The sequence below is a fragment of the Rhinolophus ferrumequinum genome, chromosome 23, assembly GCF_004115265.2.
Source record: "Rhinolophus ferrumequinum isolate MPI-CBG mRhiFer1 chromosome 23, mRhiFer1_v1.p, whole genome shotgun sequence".
In the NCBI taxonomy this organism is placed as follows: domain Eukaryota; kingdom Metazoa; phylum Chordata; class Mammalia; order Chiroptera; family Rhinolophidae; genus Rhinolophus; species Rhinolophus ferrumequinum.
Window position 1 is genome coordinate 1,416,202 of NC_046306.1, and position 22,224 is coordinate 1,438,425.

Here is a 22,224-nt window from a genome sequence, read left to right on the forward strand (position 1 = left end):
TGGTGACAGCAGCTCTCGTCTGAACATCCTTTCCAGACGTTACTGTTGATGGACGTTAGTTTGTGTGGTTCTCACCCTTTTCCTGGTGAGGCATTGATGAGTGACATGTGTGGGCTTCCGGACTTGCTCGCGCTCAGCCGGCGCGGCCACCTGTGGCCGTGTCCTCTCCAGTAATGACCCCCTGGTGGAGCTGGTGTGTGTGTTTGGTTGTTGGATTTTTAAACAGTGTGTGAGCTGTGGGATGGGAGCAGGTGCTGACGTCTCTTGGCCGGTTTGGTGCTCCTGACAGCTCAGCCTCGGGGCGGGAAAGCCCAGGAGGGGCCCGTGTCCCGGCTCGGCCGGCCCCTTCCTTTGCGGAGAAGGAGACCACGGTCAGGGGAGCAGCCTGCTGTGGAGGCCAGGCCGGCGCAGCCAGAGCCGTTCCTGGGGTTGAGGTGTTGTGAGCATCCATCGTCAGTGCAGGTTTTACAGTGTTGGCCACGTTTTCTCGGGCAACTGCGTGGGCCAGGCTGTGCTCTGATGTGTCGCTGAGCTCTGTGTGTCCCCACTGCAGCGCTGCGCGGCTTCCCAGTGAGGTGGCGTGGGACCGCTGGTGGGCAGAGGGCCCCGGAGCAGCCCAGCACTGGGCTCTTTCCCCCGACTGGATCTCATCTTCATTCACCCTCCGCGTCTCCAGTGGGAGGCAGTGTTTAAATTAAAGCCAGTGGGAGAGCAGCTCAGCCCCAGTGAATGAGCCAGAGCCGAGGTCCTCTGTGTGTGTCGGGGGTGAGCCCAGGTGACCAGGAGGTCCCCGGGCCGCAGGCTTCAGCCCCGAGTTCAGTGTGGCGGGCAGTCCGTCCGGATTCCACTTGCAGTGCAAGGGGACAGTGCAGCTCACCGTCGGCTTTGCCTCAGTCAGTGGAAGGTGAACATGTCCCGTAGGTGCACGCCCTGTCGTCCAGGTGAAGTGTGTATTTGTCGGGTCAGCAGGAGAATATGTGCGAACAGATTGCCAGGTGAAGGAAACTCCCAGGGGGTGAGGAGCGCCCTGGACGGCTCTGCCCCAGCCCCACTGAGAGATGGTGGCTCGGTTTGCTCTTCCTTTTCTTCCTTTGAGGGTTTATTTGATATTTTCTATTTACAAGGGTACCTATTATAGAAAACCTTACAAGTAAAGAAGACACAGGTTATACAGAACAAGGCCGTCATCTCGTCCGGCTCACTGCAGCCTGGTATCCCGGGGACACCTGAGAGCCCGGAGGCTCAGTGCAGGCTGTGGCTGCGGCTTACGGTGGGGTACCAGGGCTGGGCGGCCACCGCCCCAGTCAGGCTCATGGTTGGCGCTGCCCCTACTTTGAGGTTGCGAGAAAGGAACGTTTAAAAGATTGGAGAGAAAAGGTTGCAAGCTAGATTTATAACTTGGAAAAAGACTGATTAAGAAAAACCAGTACGCGTCTGCGTCGTGACCTTGCTGTGGAGCAGGAACGGCAGGAGCCTGACTGAGGCGGCAGGTGAACTGCCCCAGGCGTCTGACGTCTGGCTGGTCGTTTGTTCAGCAAGTGGCCCTCCTGCTAACCCACTCCCGTCCGTTTCTCCCGTTGCTCTGAAAACCCTCTTTTGTGATGTTCCTTGATCAGACTCAGTCTTGGAGAGCGAGGAAAGGCCTGGGACCCTACCCCTGTCATCGTGGTGCCACCCTGCATGAGGGCGGACCACAGGTGAAGCCCGGCCTCTTGTCACCAGGCTCTCTGTACAGACCAGACGGTGGCGTTTTCAGCTGTACTTTCTCTGTTTGGTGCCTTTACTTTCTGATGGGATCTGGTTTGGTTATTAAAAGATGACCTGTACTGGTCACCGTGTGACTTTTAGGATGGACTTGTGACCAGCAGGTTTTTTCCAGCCATTGGCTTCATTGCCCCCTCTGGTGTCAGGCCTATGCGCTCAGGCCATCTGTGGTGGGTCCCGAGGGCCCCGCCCGGGGTGCCTGTCCCCCCGCCACCACCCCACACACACTGGCTCGTGGGGTCCCGCCGCTGCAGGGGGTGCAGGCCATCTCCCCGTAGCCTCTGTTCACCCTGTGTTTTGGACTCTTGCAGCCTCAGCTTGTTTTGGGTGGCACTGCCCAGACACCCTCACTCGGGACGGCAACGGCTGTTCAGACGGGGACACCTCAGCGAACAGTCCCAGGGGCCAGCACCACCTCCACGGCTGCCACGGTGAGTTCTGCCTCGCTGCACCCCTCGGACCCTGCCCCTCGCCGCCACCTCCCTTTCCTCCCAAGGCCCCAGAGCTGTTTGGGGCCGTGCGTCTCGTTCGTGCTGCCTCAGAGCACCCACCAGCCTCGGGGAGCTGCAGCCCCAGACATGCGAGTGCTTTGCGGTCTGCATGGCTCCTCTGAGGTGGGGTCTGAGGGCAGAGGCCCCTGGGGCGGCAGGAAGGGCCCCATGTTCCTGCCCGGGTTTTTCAGGCCCTGCCCTGCAGGAGTCTGTAGTGCTAAGGCCCCAGCAGCGGTGTTTGAACAAGTAGCACGTGGGCCGTGCAGAAGTGCGGACTGGTGAAGCGTCACTGTTGTCCACTTCTGTTTCTCCTTCTAGTAGTTTCCCTGCATGTGTATACACCTTTGAATTAGTGGGCTCATACTTTCTTTATGGCTTTGTATTTTTCACCATCTTTAGTAGCAGTGTCACAATTGAATTCCTCTTACTGTGCATTTAGATAGATGGCAGTGTTTGTTTCTGATAACCAGCATTATGGTGACTATATTAGAGACTCCCCTTTTCACCTGGGGGGGCTGTTGACTTAGCTTATTTCTAAAAGAGGAGAAATTTGACAGTCACTGCTGGGCTGAGTGAGGCATAAGCTCGGACCGGCCTGTCGCTTTGTGTGGTCAGATGGCCCCTGGGTCACATGTCCTGGTTTGTACCCCCCTCAGCAGGCCAGCACGGTTACTGCCTTTTCTTGAAAGACGTTTCGAGAAGAAATACATATTTCTTATATTCATATCTTAGTTAAACTGAAAGCTATGGTGAAAACCTGCTTTTTAAGACTTTTTCACTTACATGTTTTTAACTTGACTGCAGGAAACTATGGAAAACGTGAAGAAATGTAAAAATTTTCTATCTACGTTAATCAAACTGGCGTCATCGGGTAAACAGTCCACAGAGACAGCGGCTAATGTGAAAGAGCTGGTGCAGCACCTGCTGGTAAGGGCTTCACTGGGCCCTTGGCGAGTTTCCGACACGTGGGAAAGCCAGGGCTTCCACCCGAGGCTTGGGGTCTTAGTGGTGTGCGTGGTGTCGTGTCTGGGTGAAGGGGTCCCTGGCTCCCGTTGGCGCTGCCCCGTGCATCTCTGCTTGCAGCTCTGACTGTGATTATGAGGCCACCTTCAGTCTTGTCTGTCTCCTAGCAGAGTGCCTGGCATTGAGTGACAGCTGGGTGAAGGGGACGAGAGGCAGAGCAGTAAGCCACCCAGGCGCAGGCGCAGGCACAGCCAGCGGCTGGCTCCATAGGGAGGGCCAGGCAAGGGTGCAGCCGCACACCTAGGACACTTGTGTCGGCCAAAACATGCCACGCGGTCACTTTCCTGTCACCTCTGTCCAACACCAGACCTGGCACAGGGCACAGCTGATCCTGGGACACGAGACCAGAGTGATGCTGAGTGAAGAGATGTGTGTGTGTGGACTTTTATTCGTGGAGGAATTTCAATGTGAATTTTATTTTTAAGGATGGAAAAATCGAAGCAGAAGATTTCACTAGTAGGTTATACCGAGAACTTAATTCTTCACCTCAACCTTACCTTGTGCCTTTCCTGAAGGTAATTGTAAAGCCGTCTGGCACCGTGCACCTGCACGCGTGGGGGCGGGTTTGTCCCACGGGAGGAGTGGGTTCACGGCTGTCACCAATGTGTTTGAAAGCACAGCGCCCTGCAACAGATCGTCTAGCTTTCTCTTCAGAGGCTTTTCTGGGTGTCATGAGACCCCTGACGCTGTGGCCAGTCTGCTGTGTCACGCTTCCTAAGCACAGGGCAAACCCGCAGGGTGGGCTGTGAGTGTGAAGGCTGGTGGGGGCGCTTACCCGGCCAAGGACTCAGGGCTTCAACAGCGTCGGATCGTCCCCCACAGATAATCTCTGACGCCGTAATAGTCTTAAGAGCACTTCAGAAATACCACGTTTTCTTACTGAGAATAATCCTCCCTCGTTGGTGATGGGCGCGCGTGTGTGTGTGTGACAGGTGTGTGTGTGATAGGTGTGTGAGCATGTGCGTGTGTGGGACGGGTGTGCGTGCATGTGTGTATGTATGTGTGTGACAGGTGTGTATGTGTGTGATGGGTGTATGTGTGTGATTGCGTGTGTGCATGTGTGTGTATGTGTGACGGGTCTGTCAGAGTGTGTGTATGTGTATGTGTGAGTGTGGGTGTGAGTGTGGATACCTGACATCAGAGGCATCTCCTTAAGGCCCTGAAGCCTACGCTCTTTAGCTTGAGAACTCTGCTCAGGGCGGATGTGTCTGAGTTTGGGAGCAGGGAGTCCGGTGCGGGTACCGCCCGCCAACGCCGTGTCTTTCTGCCCAGAGGAGCTTGCCGGCCTTGAGACAGCTGACCCCCGACTCCGCAGCCTTCATCCAGCAGAGCCAGCAGCAGCAGCCGCCCGCCTCGCAGGCCAGCACCGCGCTCACGGCTGTGGTGCTGAGCAGCTCTGTCCAGCGCACGGCCGGGAAGACGGCGGCCACCGTGACCAGCGCCCTCCAGCCCCCTGTCATCAGCCTCACGCAGCCCACACAGGTTGGCGTTGGCAAGCAGGGGCAGCCCACGCCGCTGGTATGCAGGCGAGAGCCCGCGTCGCCCCCCTGCCCGCCTGCCCGCCTCCTGGCTCAGGAGAGGCGCCTGCCAGGAGCAGGCTTGGGTGTTAGCCTGAGTAGTTAGCCCAGCGCCAAGGCCCACAGGTCTGAAACCCGTTTTTCTGTAAAGGGCAGTAAGCGTGTTGGCTTTTACCCACCACGTCCATTACCTGTATCGTTTCAAGGTGTTCGTGGTTTACACAAACTATGTGTGTTTGTAGTGACTCTTACCAGGATGTCACCTTTGGTTAGGATCAATGGCCCAGATGCAGCAAACAGACCATGTGTGCTTGGAGTTGACACGTCAGGCAGGCCGGGGAGCCTGTATCTGGGCATAGGTCCCAGCTCTGCAGTCAGGCTTGGGCCCTGGTTGATTCTCACGAGCTGAAGCTGCTGATTGATCGTTTATTGACAGTTTGGGTCCAGTTTTCTGAGCTCTGAGGCTGGAGAAAAAGCATGTTTGTTTCCATAGGCATGTTGGTGGCCTTTTAAAAAAGGTTCAAAGGGATTTTGTTCTTCCAAAGACAGTTACCAAAAACACACAGTGCAGCTTCCCTCGCATTTCATGGCAGGTTGTGGAGTGGATTTTACAATAATAAAGTGACCAAGTGGGTGACCCGAGTGTACGCAGGACTCCCTCACCTACTCAGGTGAAAACCTGCCTTGTTCTGCCTCGAATGGTGGTGATCTGGGCAGCCGGCTGATCTGGGCAGCATGGAGGCTGGTCTGTGGCGTGGGGCCGAGGTGCCCACGTGAGAGCAGGTCTCCACGCTGCTTTTCAAGGGGCAGAGATTTGTTGTGGCCTTTGCTTTAATGTCGTGTAAGTACAGAGCAGCCCTGTTTGACAGTCACTGTGGCTAATTTATGCAAAAGCTGGGTTCTCTGGACGAGAACTTGATGGGCAGCCAGTTTTTCCCAAAGGTTTGACCTTCATGCGTAGTGTATGACATCATCGGTGTTTTTAGACCCAGGCTGTCTCGGGTTCTGTGTGTCTTTGTGTGTCTGTGGAGGCAGCAGTGGGCAGCCGGACGCGGGTCTGACCCGTTCCCGGCATTCCTTGAGGCCTGTAGACGTGTGAATGCCAGAGGCACTTCCCTGGCCTTACGGCAGAACCTGACCTGAACCATCTGAGGCGTCATTGTCTGCTCGTCTTGTAGAGTGTGAGTTTTCATAGGTTTTGTTGCAGGAATAGTGTGATCCCACGGCACTGCCACATCCCCGCTGTGTGTCCCATAACATACCCCCCAGGTTACCTTTGTCCGAAGCACCCGACCCAGAGGTTTCGGGCTGTTGACCTGTAGCTCTGTGGCGTTAGAAGGGGTCTTAGTGCCTCTGGACCCAGCACAGGGAGTGCTCAGTGCTGCCAGCCTCTAGAGCACCGCTGTGTGCGGGCTGGGAGAGCTAGGCTGGAATCGGAGCACATGAGCTGTCTGGACAGGTAGACAGGTAGACGGTGAGCAGAAACAGGACGAGCCTGTGCTTGGTGGCGGGAGTGAGGGGCCAGACAGTGCAGAGCAGTGCGCACACAGCTGGGGCGGGGCTCAGGCCGTGTGGGGTCGAGCAGTAGGAGAGGCCCTTCTCTGATGGCCAGGTTCAGGGCAGTGCAGGACGTAGGAAATCTAACATCCCTCCAGCACAAAAGCCATCTTGCCTCTTAGAATGTGGAGGAGGGGCAAAAAGCTTGAGCTGTAGCCCCAGGCAGCCATGTCCCCACTGGAATGTGGGGCGAAGTCGCCTGGTCCACCTGTTCCTGTGAGCTTAGCTTGCCCCTCCAGGCATTGAGCTCAGGGCCCCACGTGCAGTGTCCACGTCCCCGTGGCAAATCCCCCCTGAAGAGTTGGCTTTGGTTGTGGGGCCTGAGGTGGGTGTGCCGGGCCTTCTGGAGCTGCCCCGCCCGGCCAGGGCAGGGGGCGGCTGGGGTGGAGTGCCAGTGGCTCCGGGCGGGCTATGCTCAGGACGGGCTATGCTCAGGACGGCTGTGTGCTCTGCCGCAGGTGATCCAGCAGCCGCCGAAGCCTGGAGCGCTGATGCGGCCCCCGCAGGTGGCGCTGACGCAGACGCCCATGGTGGCCCTCCGGCAGCCCCATAGCCGCATCGTGCTCACGGCGCCCCAGCAGGTCCAGCTCAGCCAGCTGCAGCCAGGTGAGGGCCTGCGGCCGCCTCAGGGCCATGCACTGGGCAATCCTGTTCTCCTGCCTTTTTATTGTGCTGGAATACACATGACAAAACTGGCACCTGCGCCCTTTGAAGTGTACAGCTCAGCGTCGGCAGCGTCACCCGTCAGTGTGGTTTTCACCCTTACACGTACATTTACCACTGCTGGTTTCTCTGTTGGGCGTCACTCCCACACTTAGCTTGACGAGAGGTGCGCTGACACTGTTAGCTGCACTTTTTTTTTTTTTTTTTTTAAAGATTTTATTGGGGAAGGGGAACAGGACTTTATTGGGGAACAGTGTGCACTTCCAGGACTTTTTTCCAAGTCAAGTTGTTGTCCTTTCAAGCTTAGTTGTAGAGGGTGCCGTTCAGCTTCAAGTTGTCCTCCTTTCAGTCTTAGTTGTGGAGGGCGCAGCTCAGCTCCAGGTCCAGTTGCTGTTGCTAATTGCAGGGGGCGCAGCCCACCATCCCTTGCGGGAGTCGAACCGGCAACTTTGTGGTTGAGAGGATGCGCTCCAACCAACTGAGCCATCCGGGAGCTCAGCGGCAGCTCAGCTCAAGGTGCCGTGTTCAATCTTAGTTGTAGGGGGCAGAGCCCACCATCCCTTGTGGGACTCGAGGAGTTGAGCCAGCACTTGTGGTTGAGAGCCCACTGGCCCATGTGGGAATCGAACCGGCAGCCTTCTGAGTTAGGAGCACGGAGCTCCAACCGCCTGAGCCACCGGGCCGACCCGTTAGCTGCACTTTTGAGTTAGGAAGCTCACGTTCCTAAGAACTTGACTGTGGGGGGGAGGGGGCAGCCCCTCCCCAGGCCCCTCACACACTGGAGCGGTGTCCCTCTCGGCAAAGCCCAGCGGCCCCCGTCGTGGTTGGAGCACAGTGCACACGACGCACACTGGTGGACATACCGTGTCTCTTGTTTTGCAGTCCCTGTGGTGAAGCCTGCCGTGTTACCTGGAACCAAAGCCCTTTCAGCTGTCTCAGCCCAGGCAGCTGCTGCACAGAAAAATAAACTCAAGGAGCCTGGGGGAGGCTCGTTTCGGTAAGGAAGGGGCTGCAGACCAGCTGAGCTTCTGTGTGAAGCAACGGAAAGTCGGTTTTTTTGCGACAGCCCAGTGTCGGAGAACATGCCAGCCCCACTGTAGAAAGTCCGGTTCCGAACCTTCAGCAACGCTGCCCTTGCGTCTCTGGATGCGCAGCCGGTCTGAGCCGCGTCACAGTTGAGGACGTGCGTGTTGGGAACAGGGCAGTAGAAAGGCCACCGTGGTAACTTCCGTTAGACGAAGCAGTAGGAAAGGGGGCGTTTCAGGAGGCTCTCGCGGGACCCTCCCTTCCCCGGTGCTGCTTCCCAAAGCCATTGGGGAGCTGGAACAGGGTGGGCGTCGGCAGTGCTGAGCTGTGGTGGCCCAAGCTGGGTGAGGAGGCCAGCGCCCGTGGGTGGGAGGGGGCAGGCGCTGGCGACGGGAGGCGGTCCACCTCAGGTCAGAAGAGCGAGCGAGCGAAGGCTGCACGTGCCTCGGCTGCTTCCTGGCAGGGAAAGGAGGGGGTGAGAGGCGCAGAGCGAGTGCGCTGGCGTGACCGCCGTGGTGTCGGGCTGGCATGGCGATGTGAGCTCGCGGTCAGTGTGGCTACATAGAGCCGTCCACTGCACATGGAGATTCAGTGACAGCCCGTGGCAGCGAGCACACCTGGCGCTCAGATCTCATCTTCTAGCACCGTTTTCCTGCAGTGGCCAGGGCGCCTGGGATTCCTGGGCCGGGGTCGGGAGAATGCACGGCGAGCCTAGCGTGCCTTTTCATGAGATCGGAAAGCAGTGCTGGGGTGGACGGGCACCTGTCAGAGCTCCCGGAAGTCACCCGGAGTGGCCTCCCTGCTGTGGGCCACGTTGGTCGTGCACACGCGCACGTATTGCTGACCACAGGGAGGCAGGAGCACCCTGATTGTGGGGAAGCTGTGCAGGAGCTCACCCACGGGGCGGGCGCTCAGAGTGTAGCTCAGCAAGGGGCCAACAAGATGCAGCCCTTGTGGGAGGTGGCGAATGAGGCCGCATCCACACATCTTGTCACAAGGGGAGTCAGTCGGAGGACAAAGACATGCTGCGAACAGCTGGCCTGTGATCCACCAAGTGTCAGGGGCTCAAGAGTCAGGGAAGGGCTGCAGAACGGTCCAGGCCAGGAGGCTTAAGAGAAACAGCAGTGAAGCGCAGTACGTGATTCCGAATTGGTCTCTTGCGGTGGAGGACGCTACTGGGACAGTCAGCCAGATGAGAGGGGCCTGAGCGCTCCTGGTGGCCGTGGAGCCTGGTGGGTGGCCTGGTCTGCGAAGTCACCCTGGATCTGTCGGGAATGCCCTGGTCCACAGGGACACACTGCAGTCGTCCCGAATGGGTGTCGGGTGGCCTGCTCACCCTGGAGTGATTCAGGAAGGAAGTTCCTCACCCTGCACTCCCGCTTTCCTGAGAGTCTGTGATTGTCTTCAAGTTCAGTGAATGCTCTGTGATCTTCAGAAAGGGTTCCACTTGGAGGAGCTCTGTGAAACTAGGAGTAGAACATTGGGTGTTGCTGTCTGAACTTGGCATTGACTGTGGGGGAATCCTCTGCACACGTCTGTCCATATGCAGAGACTCATGTTCCACTGCAGCTCCTAGCGGGTCTTCCTTTAAAAGACCAGACGCGGTTTCAAAGACGACCGCTAGGCTTCCTGCTTCAGGCGACAGCACCGTGGGGGAGGCAGCTGGCAGAACGCACGCCTGGGGGAGACGTCAGCTGTGCTTCCCGCAGGGGCTCCCCTGCGTCTCCGTGTGTTGCCCCCTAAGTCGGGACCACCAGATGTGCCTCCTGCTTTTCTCTCAGAGCCTCTTTTCTTTTCCTCTTTTCTGAAGGGACGACGACGACATTAATGATGTTGCGTCGATGGCTGGAGTGAACCTGTCGGAAGAAAGTGCAAGAATATTAGCCACAAACTCGGAGCTGGTGGGCACCCTCACGCGGTCCTGTAAGGACGAGACCTTCCTCCTCCCAGCGCCGTTGCAGAGACGAATACTAGAAATAGGTATGTCGGCGCTACCTGGCTGCGGCCAGGGCTCCACGTCCATGTGCAGGCTTGCTGGGCACCGTGACTTGAACGCTCGGGGCCAACCCGCCCCTGCCAGTAGCTCCCCGTACATGGCTGCCCGTGTCACACCTTGCACGTGGTGGTGATGGTGGTAGCCCTCTGCCCGGGGGCCTCCTGGGCTGCCCTGAGGCTGTGTAGAGCAGTAGCTGGCGGGGGGACCCAGCAAACTCGTGAGAAAGAGGGCCATTTAAACACTTGACATGTTGCCTGCCCCCTAGGTAAGAAACACGGCATAACGGAGTTACACCCAGACGTGGTGAGTTACGTATCACATGCCACGCAACAGAGGCTGCAGAACCTCGTAGAAAAAATATCAGAAACGGCTCAGCAAAAGAACTTCTCCTATAAGGTAACGCGCTGTTTCCCTGAAGAGGGGCCGGCCCTCGCTCTCCGAGTGGCGCGCCTGAGGCCTCCTCCCCACATCCAGGCACAGGGCGGCCCAAGTGTCAGCTCAGTCTGAGTTTTACGCAGAACTAGATTTGGGGAAGAGTCCACTTCTTTTAGCCGCCTGGTGTTCTCGGGTGCTCTATCCTCCTTGGCTGGGGAAGGAAGGGTAGAGCGGCCGGGGCTGAGGTGGAGGTGACCTGTTCAGCTTTGGAGACTGGGGGGCTCTGGACCCGCTCCCATGACTCCTACATTGCCCCATTTTTTTTCGTGGAGGGTCACCTGCACCAGAGTCCCGGCCTCCCACAGCAGCATCTTCCTTGCTCCCCAGCCGTGACTGCTGTTCTTCAGGGCACCACAGGCAGCAGGAGTGGGCGGGCGTGACAAGGCAGGCACCACTCCCGTTCCCTGGGTGACAGCGCCTTCCGAACAGTGGTTAAATGGAAGCACGGGGCCATTTTGCGTAACATTTATGTTGTTATGAAAAATTTTAGATGTTGCTTTAAAAAAGTCAAACACCAGAGTGCATAAAATGAGCCATGGGGTAGCTTGCCTGAGCCCTCTCTGAGCGTGTTGCTGTGCAGAGCTCCTCAGATGCAGGTTCGGCTGGACGTGAGAGGGTGGGCTTGGGTCTGCACGGTGGTGCTGGTGGTGCCGTGGGGACTGGCCCGAAGGTGATAGTTCTGCCACATACTGCCCAGCTGGGTTCCCAGACTGATGACAAACAGGATTTTTACTTTTTTTTGTAGGATGATGACAGATATGAGCAGGCAAGTGATGTCCGGGCTCAGCTCAAATTTTTCGAGCAGCTTGACCAAATCGAAAAACAGAGGAAAGATGAGCAGGAAAGAGAAATCTTAATGCGAGCAGCAAAGGCAAGTGCTTGCACTTCTCTGGTGGAGTGTCCCCCCTTCCCTTCCTGTCCTGGGCACCCATGACACCCTCACGGTTTTGGGCTGGCCTTGGGACAGGCATAGGAGTGGAGCTGGGGCACGAGGCCTCGGCAGCCACGGCATGTGGGGCAGGAGCCGGCTGAGTCCTGAGCCCTTGGGCCGCCCTGGTGCCCGTCCTTATCCCATCAGGTCAGACCCTGCAGCTGGCAGGTGTGTCAGGGACCGCGTCTCCATTTTGAGGTCCATTCTCTGTGATGCGCAGCCTAAATGTTCATGTCTTGGCTTTAAGCACTTCAGAAATTGCATATGCCTCCTGTTACGACCTAGGTGTTATTATATAGAGAATAAGATAACATGTGCCTTAGATGGTAAACGTTTAGGTCGTAACTTCTTTTTTTTTAATCTCGTTGAAAAATAGTCTCGGTCCAGACAAGAAGATCCAGAACAATTAAGGTTGAAACAGAAGGCAAAAGAGGTAAGGGGACTTTTGTAGTCAATGAATCTTCGCTCCACGCTTGCATATACATGTGTATTCAACCGAAACTGCCAACGAGAGAGAAAGGTGAAGAAAGGGATGGTATTTCCATACCACAGCACTTCTGTAGCTACTTAAAATGTTTACCAAGGTATTTTCCAGTGCCAGCAGTTTGTGTCCTGCTTTCAATTAATGTTAATCTCTCTTTGGGTGCAGTTAGTCCGTACTTTTAAAATTTGTTCATATTTCTGAGCTTTTTAAGATGAGCATCTATCGTTTTATTTTCCTGATTGTGTAATATGCTTACTGTTAAAAAGCAGTCAAAACATTGAAGAAATTTTAATTTAGAAAATTTCTGAAAACCTTTGGTGTCTGTATTTGTATTACTTTTGTAGTGAGCGAGAAATGTGTATGAAATGACAGTCCTTGTTTCTTTTTCAAACTAAGATGCAGCAGCAGGAGCTGGCACAGATGAGGCAGCGCGACGCCAACCTCACGGCGCTGGCCGCCATTGGGCCCAGGAAAAAGAGGAAAGTGGACTCTCCAGGACCTGGGTCGGGGACAGAGGTACAGAGTGTTATGGGCACTGAGGGGCGGGGGGGCCTTGCCCAGCAAACCTCCTCGGGCAGTCACACACGAGCATGCGATCCTTTAAATTCAAATCTACTTACTTGTGAGTGCCACAGAAGTTGAGTCACGATGGTTGAATGTGGTGCCATTTAGACTAACTTTCAAAAGGTGTGGGGAGATTATAACTGTCAGAAGAATGACCTTCATGGGGTAACCCTTCTTACTGAATGGTGGACGGGAGAGGAGCCTGTGGGAGCACGGGAAATCCTGGCATTAAGAAAGGACTTGGTACCGGTTTGTATTTGTCCAAACTTGTTAGTTTCCTGCTTTGTTTGTTGTCATATCTTTACATATAGTTATAAACCCAACCTTTAAGTATGTCGGTTGTTTCTAACTAAATTACAGGTGGAGCAGGCGTCGTCTTTTATGTGTACCTACTTGTGTACCACCACTGGAGTTCTTTGCTCCCCGCTCAAGGTCCACATTTCCATCAACAGCATTTGTTCCCCTTTGGCTCGAAGGACAGCATTTCCATTTCTTACAGTGCAACCTGCTGGCGATGAATTCTGTCCGTTTTTGTTTCCTTGAAAATGGTTGTATTTCACCCTCAGATTTGAATGGTATTTCTCTTGAATACAAACTTCTGGGTTGACAGTTTGTTTTTGTCTTTCAATTCTTTTTTTAAAGATTTAATTTCTCCTACATTCTTGAATAAGCCAAGCAAATCCAGATGTATATCATTTAATTTTCTAGAACGACAGAATAAAAGAGATAAGTGAATCCAAGAACTAGTCATCCTTTTCATTTTCCCTCTTTCTTGAACGCCTCTGTTTTACTGCTGGGCTTCTTCACGTTTCTAAGGAAATTCCTGTGCTAATGCCATGTTATCTTGTTCTAGATCACAAGAGAAGAAGGGACACTTCCCAGTGTGTTTTGCAGAATTATAAGACTTACTCTTAAAACCGATAGACAGCTATTAACGTGTGACTGTATTTCTGCTTCTTAGAGCCGTTATTCCACTGTTTTCAGGGTCCCAGTGGAAGAGAGTAAAGACTATGGTTTTTACCCGTTCCCTGTATGTAGCAGTTCTCTCTTCTTTGCCTGTTTTGAGTTTATCATTTTAGTTTTTAGAGGTTTGTGTTGTGTTTAGACTTGGTTCTCTTGACATTTTGTCTGCTTGGGTTCCTTCCTTGAATTCTAGGTCAGTGTTTTCCTCAAATTTGGAATATTTTGGCCTTTATTTCTTCAAAATTCTTTTCTGTCCAGTCTTTTTTCTACTGGGACTCCCAATTACACGTATATTAGACCTTTCTTCAGAATGGATGATTTCTGCTGTTTTTTCCTCAAGTTCCCTGACCACATGGAGTTCCGTTATCTCATCAGCCGTTAAGCCCCTCCAGTGACATTTTCATTTGTCAATGTATTTTGTCGTTCTAGGATTTCCGTTTAGGTCCTTTTTATGGTTTCCCATTCTTTGCTGAGATTCCCTGTCTGCTCACTTATTGAGACCATATTTTCCGATTATTCTTTGAACCTATTTATAAAAGCTGCATACTGTCTTTGTCAAGTCAAACATCTGGGCCATCTCAGGTTTGGTGTCTGTCAGCTGCCATTTCCTGGATGACGGGTCACACTTTCCTGTTCCTCTGCTGTCTAGTGATTGCTGTTTGAATGTTGGGTATTGTTGCGTGACACGTGGAGAGACCATGCATTTCCATCTTCCTCTAAAGAGTGCAGCTGTGGTTTAGCAGGCAGCTCAGCTACTCAGCTTTGTTTTTCACTTTGGTGTTAGTGAGGGTCTGTAGAAAGCTCACGGCGTTTCTGAAGCCTCCAACTCAGTGGGCCTCACCTGCAAACTCTGCCCTCCCGGTGCAGGTTTGGTGTTAGGCTTTGTTCAGGTGGGTCTCACTTTAGCCGGTGATCCTTACTCCTGGGGAAAGGCCTTTTGGCATCGTGGCTGGATGTCAGGAGTGTGCGTGAGGTCTGTCCTCTCAGGCAGCTGGACTCTAGTGAGGACGGTCATTTCATGCCCATGCACCTGCTTACTACCGAGCTAATGCTCGACACAGCTCTTACGTAGTCTGCTCTCTCCCTCGAGCCCTCCTTTAATCTGAGGGCCACACGTTACTGTGTATTTAATACTGATGACTAGTCTGTACGTTGACGTCTGTTTAGTCATTTTGGTTTTCTGAGTCTCATTCTCTGCCAGATTCTTTTGGAATGGTTCATGGGGGCAGTGTTCCCCAAATTCTTGCATATTGATAACTGTGACCTTTCAACTGAAGGTCAGTTTTGACAGCTATAAAATCCTTGAGTCACGTTTTCTTTCCTTGAGAATCTTAACTGCTTCTGCATTTTCCTGGGATAAAGTATTGCTGTCAGTCTGATGATAGTTGTATTTCTCTTATATGTCATGTATTCTTTTTGCCCAAAGATGCCCAAAGAAGCCTTTTCTATAAAGCCTTTATTTTACTTGGCATTGGTTATTCTGGGTTGGCATTCTCAGTATGGGTGCGTTCTTTCCACATGCAGTTCCCAATCTTTTCTTATTCAGGAGCATTTTCTTTAACGTTCTTTTTGTATTTTGTTTTCAGAGATTCTGTTTTTCATATCTTGTATCTTCTTTACCTGAATCCTTTAAATCTGTCTTTTTAAACAATTTTATATAGTTTTCATTCTTTTCATCTTAATTCCTTCTTAAGGTATTATTTGTTACGCTTATTTGCTGTTGTGTTCTTTTTAGTTTAGTCTTTATTTCTCAAATGAAGTTTTCTTTTATTTCTAGTTTCTAATTCTTAACTTTGTCACCTCATTTCTAAGTTTTGCTAATTCTGATTTATGTTGTTCCTTCATGCCTTTTATTATTTTCTTAATGCCTTTAGCTTGTTGTGAAATAAACATTACAGTTTTCATCTGTTTTTGATTATGCCCTTTTGGTGGTTTTCATCATCTGTGGGGACGTTATTTTGCTTCTTACTCTCCTTTCCTGTAGTAACTTGTATGGGACTTGATCTTCATACTTTTCTGTTGCTTACTTCTACGTGAATTTAGTTTTGCTGGACTGTTAAGAGACGTGTGATTTGAGATGCCTTTGTAACTTCACTGTGTTCTTGTGTTGCTTTCATGAAGGGATAACAATGTGGGAACTCTCTGTCTGAGAGCCCATGGCTCTGCTTTCCTTCTGTATCTCACTGGACCCTTCCTCCATCTTCATTGTGCTCGTCCTGCGCAGCTTTCACTCCCCTCCCCACAGAGCCTCTTCTGTGTGAGAGCCTGTACTGATGGGGAGCCCCGGGGGGTCTGGTGAGGGTCCCCAACGTCCGGGCTGCTGTGTGAGTGGACAGAACCTCTCCCAGGTTTAGGGGCTCTCAGATGAGCCTGCTGCTCTTTCCAGGGAAGTCCTGCTGCTCCTGGGGCTTCAGGCCTGGCGGTGCCCAGGTGTTTTCCCTGGACGCACCCTGCAATTCTGCTGTACCAGACAGGCTTGTGGATGCTTAGGCTTCGTCTTCACCGGTGTTGATTTCAATACTGTCTGCTGGTCTTGGTTTTGCTACTTGGTTGCTCTGTGTCTTATATGGGCCTCTGGGGAGATCCTAAATGTGGCAGCACCTGTTACCGTCTTCCCAGAATATATTGGTGAACTTTTTTCAAATTTATTTTTTTTAATTTAAAATAGTTTTAAACCTGCAGAAAGTTGCAGGAATAGTACAAAGAACTCCCTTTATTCAGATTGTCATTCTGAACGTTTTGTCACATTTACTTCTGCATCCTGTTTCTCTGCGTGTGTGCAGGTACACGTGTGTGCACGTTTGTGTATTACATGTACATTTCACACATATATATACACACACATAGCCTTTTTTTATCTGATGTCCCCTCATTCCTAAATGCTAATACTGTCAGACACCCTCTTTCATCACTGCTGCCAGTCGGGAAATCAGCGCTGATGATCCACGGCCACCAGCCGGTCCTCAGATGCGGTCATGCACCCCAGATGTCCCCGCAGTGTCTCTGTTCCTCTTTGGTCCGGGAACGTGTGACATCCAGTAGCATACCTCGTTAGTCTTCTGTATGTCCCCTTCTGGGCAGTGTTCAAGAGGACGTGCCTTGTGCTGGGGGTGGCCCTTAGCCAGGTGTGTCCGGTTTGGCGGAAGTACCTCAGTGTGGACTGCGGGAGGTCAGTGTTGACCTTGCGTCCACGGGTGACCTTAACTTTGGTCACCTGGTTAAGCTGGTGTCTGCCAGGTTACTCTGCCTTGTAGTCACCGTTATTCCTTTATATTGACTCATATTTAATAAGGAGATGGTCCAGGAGTATGTAGATACTCTGTTCCTCATCAGACCTCCACCAGGTGCAGTGCCATTTGTCAGTACCCCCACAGTGCTCAGTGCCCGGTGCCTGTCTGCCACTACGCCTTCTCCATTCAGTTCCATCTGCTGTAAAGAAGAGCTGCCGTTCTCCCTGCTCCCTCCTTCCTTCATTCATCCATCCATCCATCCATCATCCTTCCATCCATCCATCCATCCATCCATCTAACCATCCAACCATCCATCCATCAGAGTGTGTGGACTGGTGGATTCCTGTTGTATTCAGTGGGTTGTAATCAATACTCTCATTATTTCTAGATTTGGTCAGTGGAAGCTTCTTCAAGCTGGTTTCTATATCCTTTTGAAATGTCGCCCTCACTCTTTCAGCATTGTGTTTTTATTGGCGTGAGGTGTCCAGGCGCCTCTTGTCCTTTCCCTGCCCTCGCCATCCCTGGTTCCTTTCAGTGGAGGGCAGTGTTCAGAGACCACTGTCTGAGCACTGTGCGTGCTGACGCCTTCGGGAGGGTCCCTGCTTCTGGGCCCCGCAGCCGTCAGAGCCCGGGGTACGTGTGTGCACTGGTGTGCGTGCGTGGTATGGCGTGTGTGACGCTGTCATGGCAAAACCCATCCTGTGTGCTGTGGCCACTCGCAGGTTCTAGTGCAGCACCTCAGGACCGCTCCCTACTGCCTTTTTCTCCGTGCTTACGGATCCCTTCTCTGGGAGAGTCTGGTTTCCATTGCTCTCCGGGTATGTGGTGTTTGGCTCAATGAAACCGACTTCCCAGCCGCTTTGGCTGCTGGGGTCCCTGTGCTAGGAGGGGAGGGCACGTGGGAAAGGCATACTGTTTAATTTTTGACTTGGGTGTTAAAATATCCAGAGTAACCTGTAAGGGGCGTGTGCTTCCAAACTGATGGGACATGGGTGTGGGGGAGAACGTGGGGTGGAGTGAAAGGACCAAGAGAGAACCTAATGTGACAGTGGGAAGAAGCATGTCACCAAAGACTGTCATGGGAGTCCTTTCATGCGGTGCTGGTTTTGCCTGTTTTTGAACTTGAGGGATACTTGTGTGTTAACATACGTAACGATTAACACAAAGTTCAGAATTTTAAAGTCCTCTATATTCCTGTCTTCATCAGAGATAATGCCTTTTTTTTTCTTTGAGTTTAGATTTTTTTTCCTTAGGGTATGTCCTTTTTAAAAACTTTTTATTTTGAACTAGTTTTAGACACACAGGAAAGTTAACAAAAATTTTAGAGAGTGTCTGTATGTCCCTCACCCAGCTTTTTCCAATATGTCATTGGTATGATACTCTTAACTAAAGAATTTATTTGATCTTGTTTTTCAGAATTTTGTTTTTTAAATTAATAAACTTTATTTGTTAGAGCAGTTTTAAGTTCACAGCAAAAGTGAACGGAAGGTACAGAGATTCCCCTGTACCCCTCACCCCCTGTGCACAGCCCCCCCACTGTCTGCCTCCACACCACATGGTGCATTTATTACAATAGATCGACCTACGTTAACACATTGTCACCCTGAGTCTACAGGTGACATTAGGATCCTTCTCGCTGTTGGACGTTCTGTGGGTTTGGACACGTGTGATGTCGTGTACCCACCATTACAGTGTCACACACAGTAGTTCACTGCCCTGAAAGTGCCCTGTGCTCCCCTGTCCATCCGTCCCCCCCCCCAACCCCGGGCAACCCCTGATCTTTTACTGTCTCCTTGGTTTTGTCTTTTCCAGAAGGTCATGTAGTTGGAATCACACAGGGTGCAGCCTTTTCAGATTGGCTTCTCTCGCTTAGTCACGTGCATTTAAGGTTCCTCCGTGTCTTTTCATGGCCCGGCGGCTCATTTCTTGTTAGTGCTGAGTAACATTCCATGTCTGGATGGACAGTTCGTTTATCCATCACCCACTGGAGGACATCCCGGTGGCTTCCAAGTTCTGGCGATTGTGCATAGAGCTGCTGTCAACGTCCGTGTGCAGGTTTCGTGGAGACAAGCTTCCAGCTCCTGTGGGTAAATACCAAGGAGCGTGATTGCTGGATCCTAGGAGTATGTTTAGCTCTGTAAGAAACCACCAAACTGTCCTCCAAAGCGGCTGCACCGTTTGCTTTCCCCACAGTGACTGAGGGTTCCCGTGGCTCCACGTCCCTGCCGGCGTGTGGTGTCGGTGCTCTGGGTCGTGGCCGTCCTGACAGGGGTACAGGGCTGTCTCGTTGCCTTAATTTGCGTTTCCCTTATGACGAGATGGGGAGCATCCTCTGTGCTTATTTGCCATCTGTGTATCTTCTTGGGCGAGGTGTGCTCAGGTCTTTGGCCCACTTTTAATTGGGTTGTTTGTTTTCTTACTGAGTTTTCAGAGTCCTTTGTATGATGTGGTAACAGTCGTTCATCAGATGTGTCTTCTACAAATTTTTCTCCTTGATGTTTTCCAGTTTTTCCGCCAATGTCTGTTTCCCGTTGCAGGATTTTGTCTGGGATCCCTCCCTCATAACGTTTGGTCATCACGTCTCCTTCGTCTCTTCTAGTCTGTGACAATTCTTCAGTCTTTCCTTGACTCTTCTATCTTGACGCTTTTGAAGAGTATAGGTTGGTTATTTGGTAAAGTCCCTTACTTTGGGCCCATGTCATGTTTCCTCGTGGCTAAAGCCAGGTTACTTAATTTTGCTGGCCTGTCACAAAGTGACAGTGTCCTTCTCAGGATGTGTGTCAGGAGGCCCTGTTGCTGGTGAGACCTGAACTTGGGTTCAGGGGGCTCTGCCCTGGGAGCCCCTGTTGTCCTGTGCAGTCAGCGTGTGACAGATGTCCCTTTGCTGTGCTGTGTGCCGTCAGCCTTCCCTCACTGATGGCACCGCTGGCTTCAGGGGCGGTGTCTGTCTGGTGTCCTCACCTGTGTGAGGAGGAAGTCTCCTGTCAAGGGCCCCCCACGCCGCCACCGTGTGGATACTCGTTTTATCCCATCGGCAGTGCTCTGTTTGGGTGCTCAGCCGGCCCAGCTCTGGTCACTGAGCTGTCCTTCAGGCCGATGCCTGGGCCCTTTCAGCACCACCCGTCCTGTCTGGAAGATTTCGGACTTTCTCACACTGCACACCATTCCAGGCTCGTCTTACATTTTCCTGCCATGGCTGTGGAGTCAGCCCTTTCCCTGAGGAGCCTGGTTCCTTTTGTGGAAGAGTCATGTTTGGGACCAGGGTCTGGGCCCTGGGTGAGCTCATCCTCCTGGGGTGTCTTGCTTCCAGCCCCCCTGCCGCCAGTGTCCCCCCGGGGACGTGTGCATTCCCACATGCACACACCGGTCGGTGCTGGCCTCGTTTCTGTCCGTCTGTAATTGTACTGAAAACAGTAGGTCTGTCTGTAGCCCTCAGCTGGAATCCAGTCTGAGCGCACGGCTGTGCCTCGTGCCTTTCGTGAGGAGGCTGGTTCTCATCCCCGATTTGTGCAGTCCTGGTGGACGGACAGGCAGGGTCTCAGAAGAGCTGAGCCCGCGAGGAGGAGACTGTGGCGAGTGTGCTGTCCTGCCGGGTGCGGTCCAGCCGGTCGGTCTCGCCGCCCACCTTACCTGCCGAGCTCTTCGTGCTGCCCCCTCCGGCCTGGCCGTTACTCACTCGAGTGCAGGCGTGTTCCTTGGCTGCATGTGCTCCATGTTGGATTCCACCACGTCTTAGTTGAGTTTACTCGTTAATTTTTGGGGTGAAGCATTGCCACCGTTCTGAGAGTCCGAGCTGTACACACACAGGGGCGGTGCTGCTCCAGCTGCCTCCTCGTTTGCACTCGGCATACGTAGCCCCTTCTTTTCTCCTCGAAGGGAGTGTAATACAGGCGCCCATCTGCAGGGTGCCGTTTTCCCGTCCTGTGTTCTGGAACTTACTTGGTGCGACCTCATAGGGCTCCTCCTCATTGCGTTTTCTCCGCCTTCAGCCCCACCTGTTGGCGCTACAACGGTGAGCTCGTCCTGTGCTCCGTTGCCTCTCCCTTCTCTTTGTCACATTAGTTCCACTTTGTCACAGCACAGGACATGTGTCGTTAGTCCTCTAGCTTTTCCTCACATTCGCTTGGTGTTAGGTGTACATTATAAATGCTGATTTCCGTCCATCTTTTTGCTGCAGTTTCCCGCCATCTGTCGCTGGGTGGCGCCCAGCCTGTGGCAGAGCCCTCACGACGGCCCTGGGTGCACGGTCCCATTTGTATATTGAAAACAGGTTTTCTTTGGCCCTGATACGGAGGACATTTGGCTGGATGTAAAATCCTTGGTTCATGCGTCCTTTCAGTGGTTTCTTTTAATGCTGTTCCGTGGCTGCCTTGCTTTGTAGGTTGGTTTTGAGAAGCCTGATGCCAGCTTAATTCTCCTGCCTTTATAATTTATTGATCTTTGTCTTTGAAGACTACTCATTTGATGAGGATCGGTCAGTTTATTTTTATGGGTTAATTTTCCCTGATACTCACTGGGGCCCTTTAGGTGTGTGTAGATTTTGTTTTGTTTCTATTTCTTGAAAGTTTTCTTGGATTGTAGTTTTTAAGTGTCAGTTCTTTTTTTCTTTTTCTTTTTTTAAAGATTTTATTGGAGAAGAGGAACAGGATTTTATTGGGGAACAGCGTGTACTTCCAGGACTTTTGTTCCAAGTCAAGATGTTGTCCTTTCAGTCTTAGTTGTGGAGGGTGCAGCTCAGCTCCAGGTCCAGTTGCCGTTTTCTAGTTACAGGGGGCACAGCCCACCATCCCTTGCGGGAGTTGAACCGGCAACCTTGTGGTTGAGAGGACGCGCTCCAAAGAACTGAGCCATCCGGGAGCTCAGCGGCAGCTCAGCTCAAGGTGCCGTGTTCAATCTTAGTTGCAGGGGGTGCAGCCCACCATCCCTTGCGGGACTCGAGGAATTGAACTGGCAACCTTGTGGTTGAGAGCCCACGCCCCAACCAACTGAGCCATCCGGGAGGCAGCTCAGCTCAAGGTGCCGTGTTCAATGTTGGTTGCAAGGGGCACAGCCCACCATCCCCCGCGGGACTCGAGGAGTCAATCCGGTAACCTTGTGGTTGAGAGCCCACTGGCCCACGTGGGAACCGAACCGGCAGCCCTCGGAGTCAGGAGCACGGAGCTCCAACCTCCTGAGCCACCGGGCCGGCCCTAAGTGTCACTTCTGATCCATTGTTTATTTTCTTCTTCAGGGACTCTGACGATATATTATGAGTTCTTCTTTGCTTGTCTTCCATTTCCACCATCTTTTCTCCCCACCACTTAATTTTTACCTTATCTCGTTTTCTCTTGTTTTTTGACTTTCATCAGTGCCTCTTACTACATTTTCATTTGAGTCTGTTCTCCCCTGGGCACCGTGTAATTAATTAATTTCTTAGGTAATTTTGTCTTTTTTTGCATTTTTTCCTTGCTGTTGATTGTCATTTCCTTGTTTTTAAATGTTTCTTGTCTAATTTTTGAGATTTTGATTCAAGGTGATTTTCAGATTCTCAAATGCTTAAGTATATTTTTGTTGTTGAAAGTGTCATCTAACAGTTTTCGT

General features: G+C 52.3%; 1 protein-coding gene across 1 annotated transcript in view; it reads left to right on the forward strand.

Annotated features, from left to right (window-relative positions):
- Positions 1-22,224, forward strand: part of TAF4 (TATA-box binding protein associated factor 4) — a 62,926-nt gene that overhangs the window by 35,415 nt on the left and 5,287 nt on the right. Inside the window, exons 4-14 of the mRNA XM_033094949.1 lie at positions 2,076-2,195; positions 3,060-3,182; positions 3,704-3,793; positions 4,551-4,796; positions 6,811-6,958; positions 7,898-8,012; positions 9,852-10,021; positions 10,303-10,433; positions 11,218-11,343; positions 11,780-11,836; positions 12,284-12,403. Coding sequence (XP_032950840.1) covers positions 2,076-2,195; positions 3,060-3,182; positions 3,704-3,793; positions 4,551-4,796; positions 6,811-6,958; positions 7,898-8,012; positions 9,852-10,021; positions 10,303-10,433; positions 11,218-11,343; positions 11,780-11,836; positions 12,284-12,403 — 1,446 coding nt within the window. The remainder of the gene's footprint in view (positions 1-2,075; positions 2,196-3,059; positions 3,183-3,703; positions 3,794-4,550; positions 4,797-6,810; positions 6,959-7,897; positions 8,013-9,851; positions 10,022-10,302; positions 10,434-11,217; positions 11,344-11,779; positions 11,837-12,283; positions 12,404-22,224) is intronic.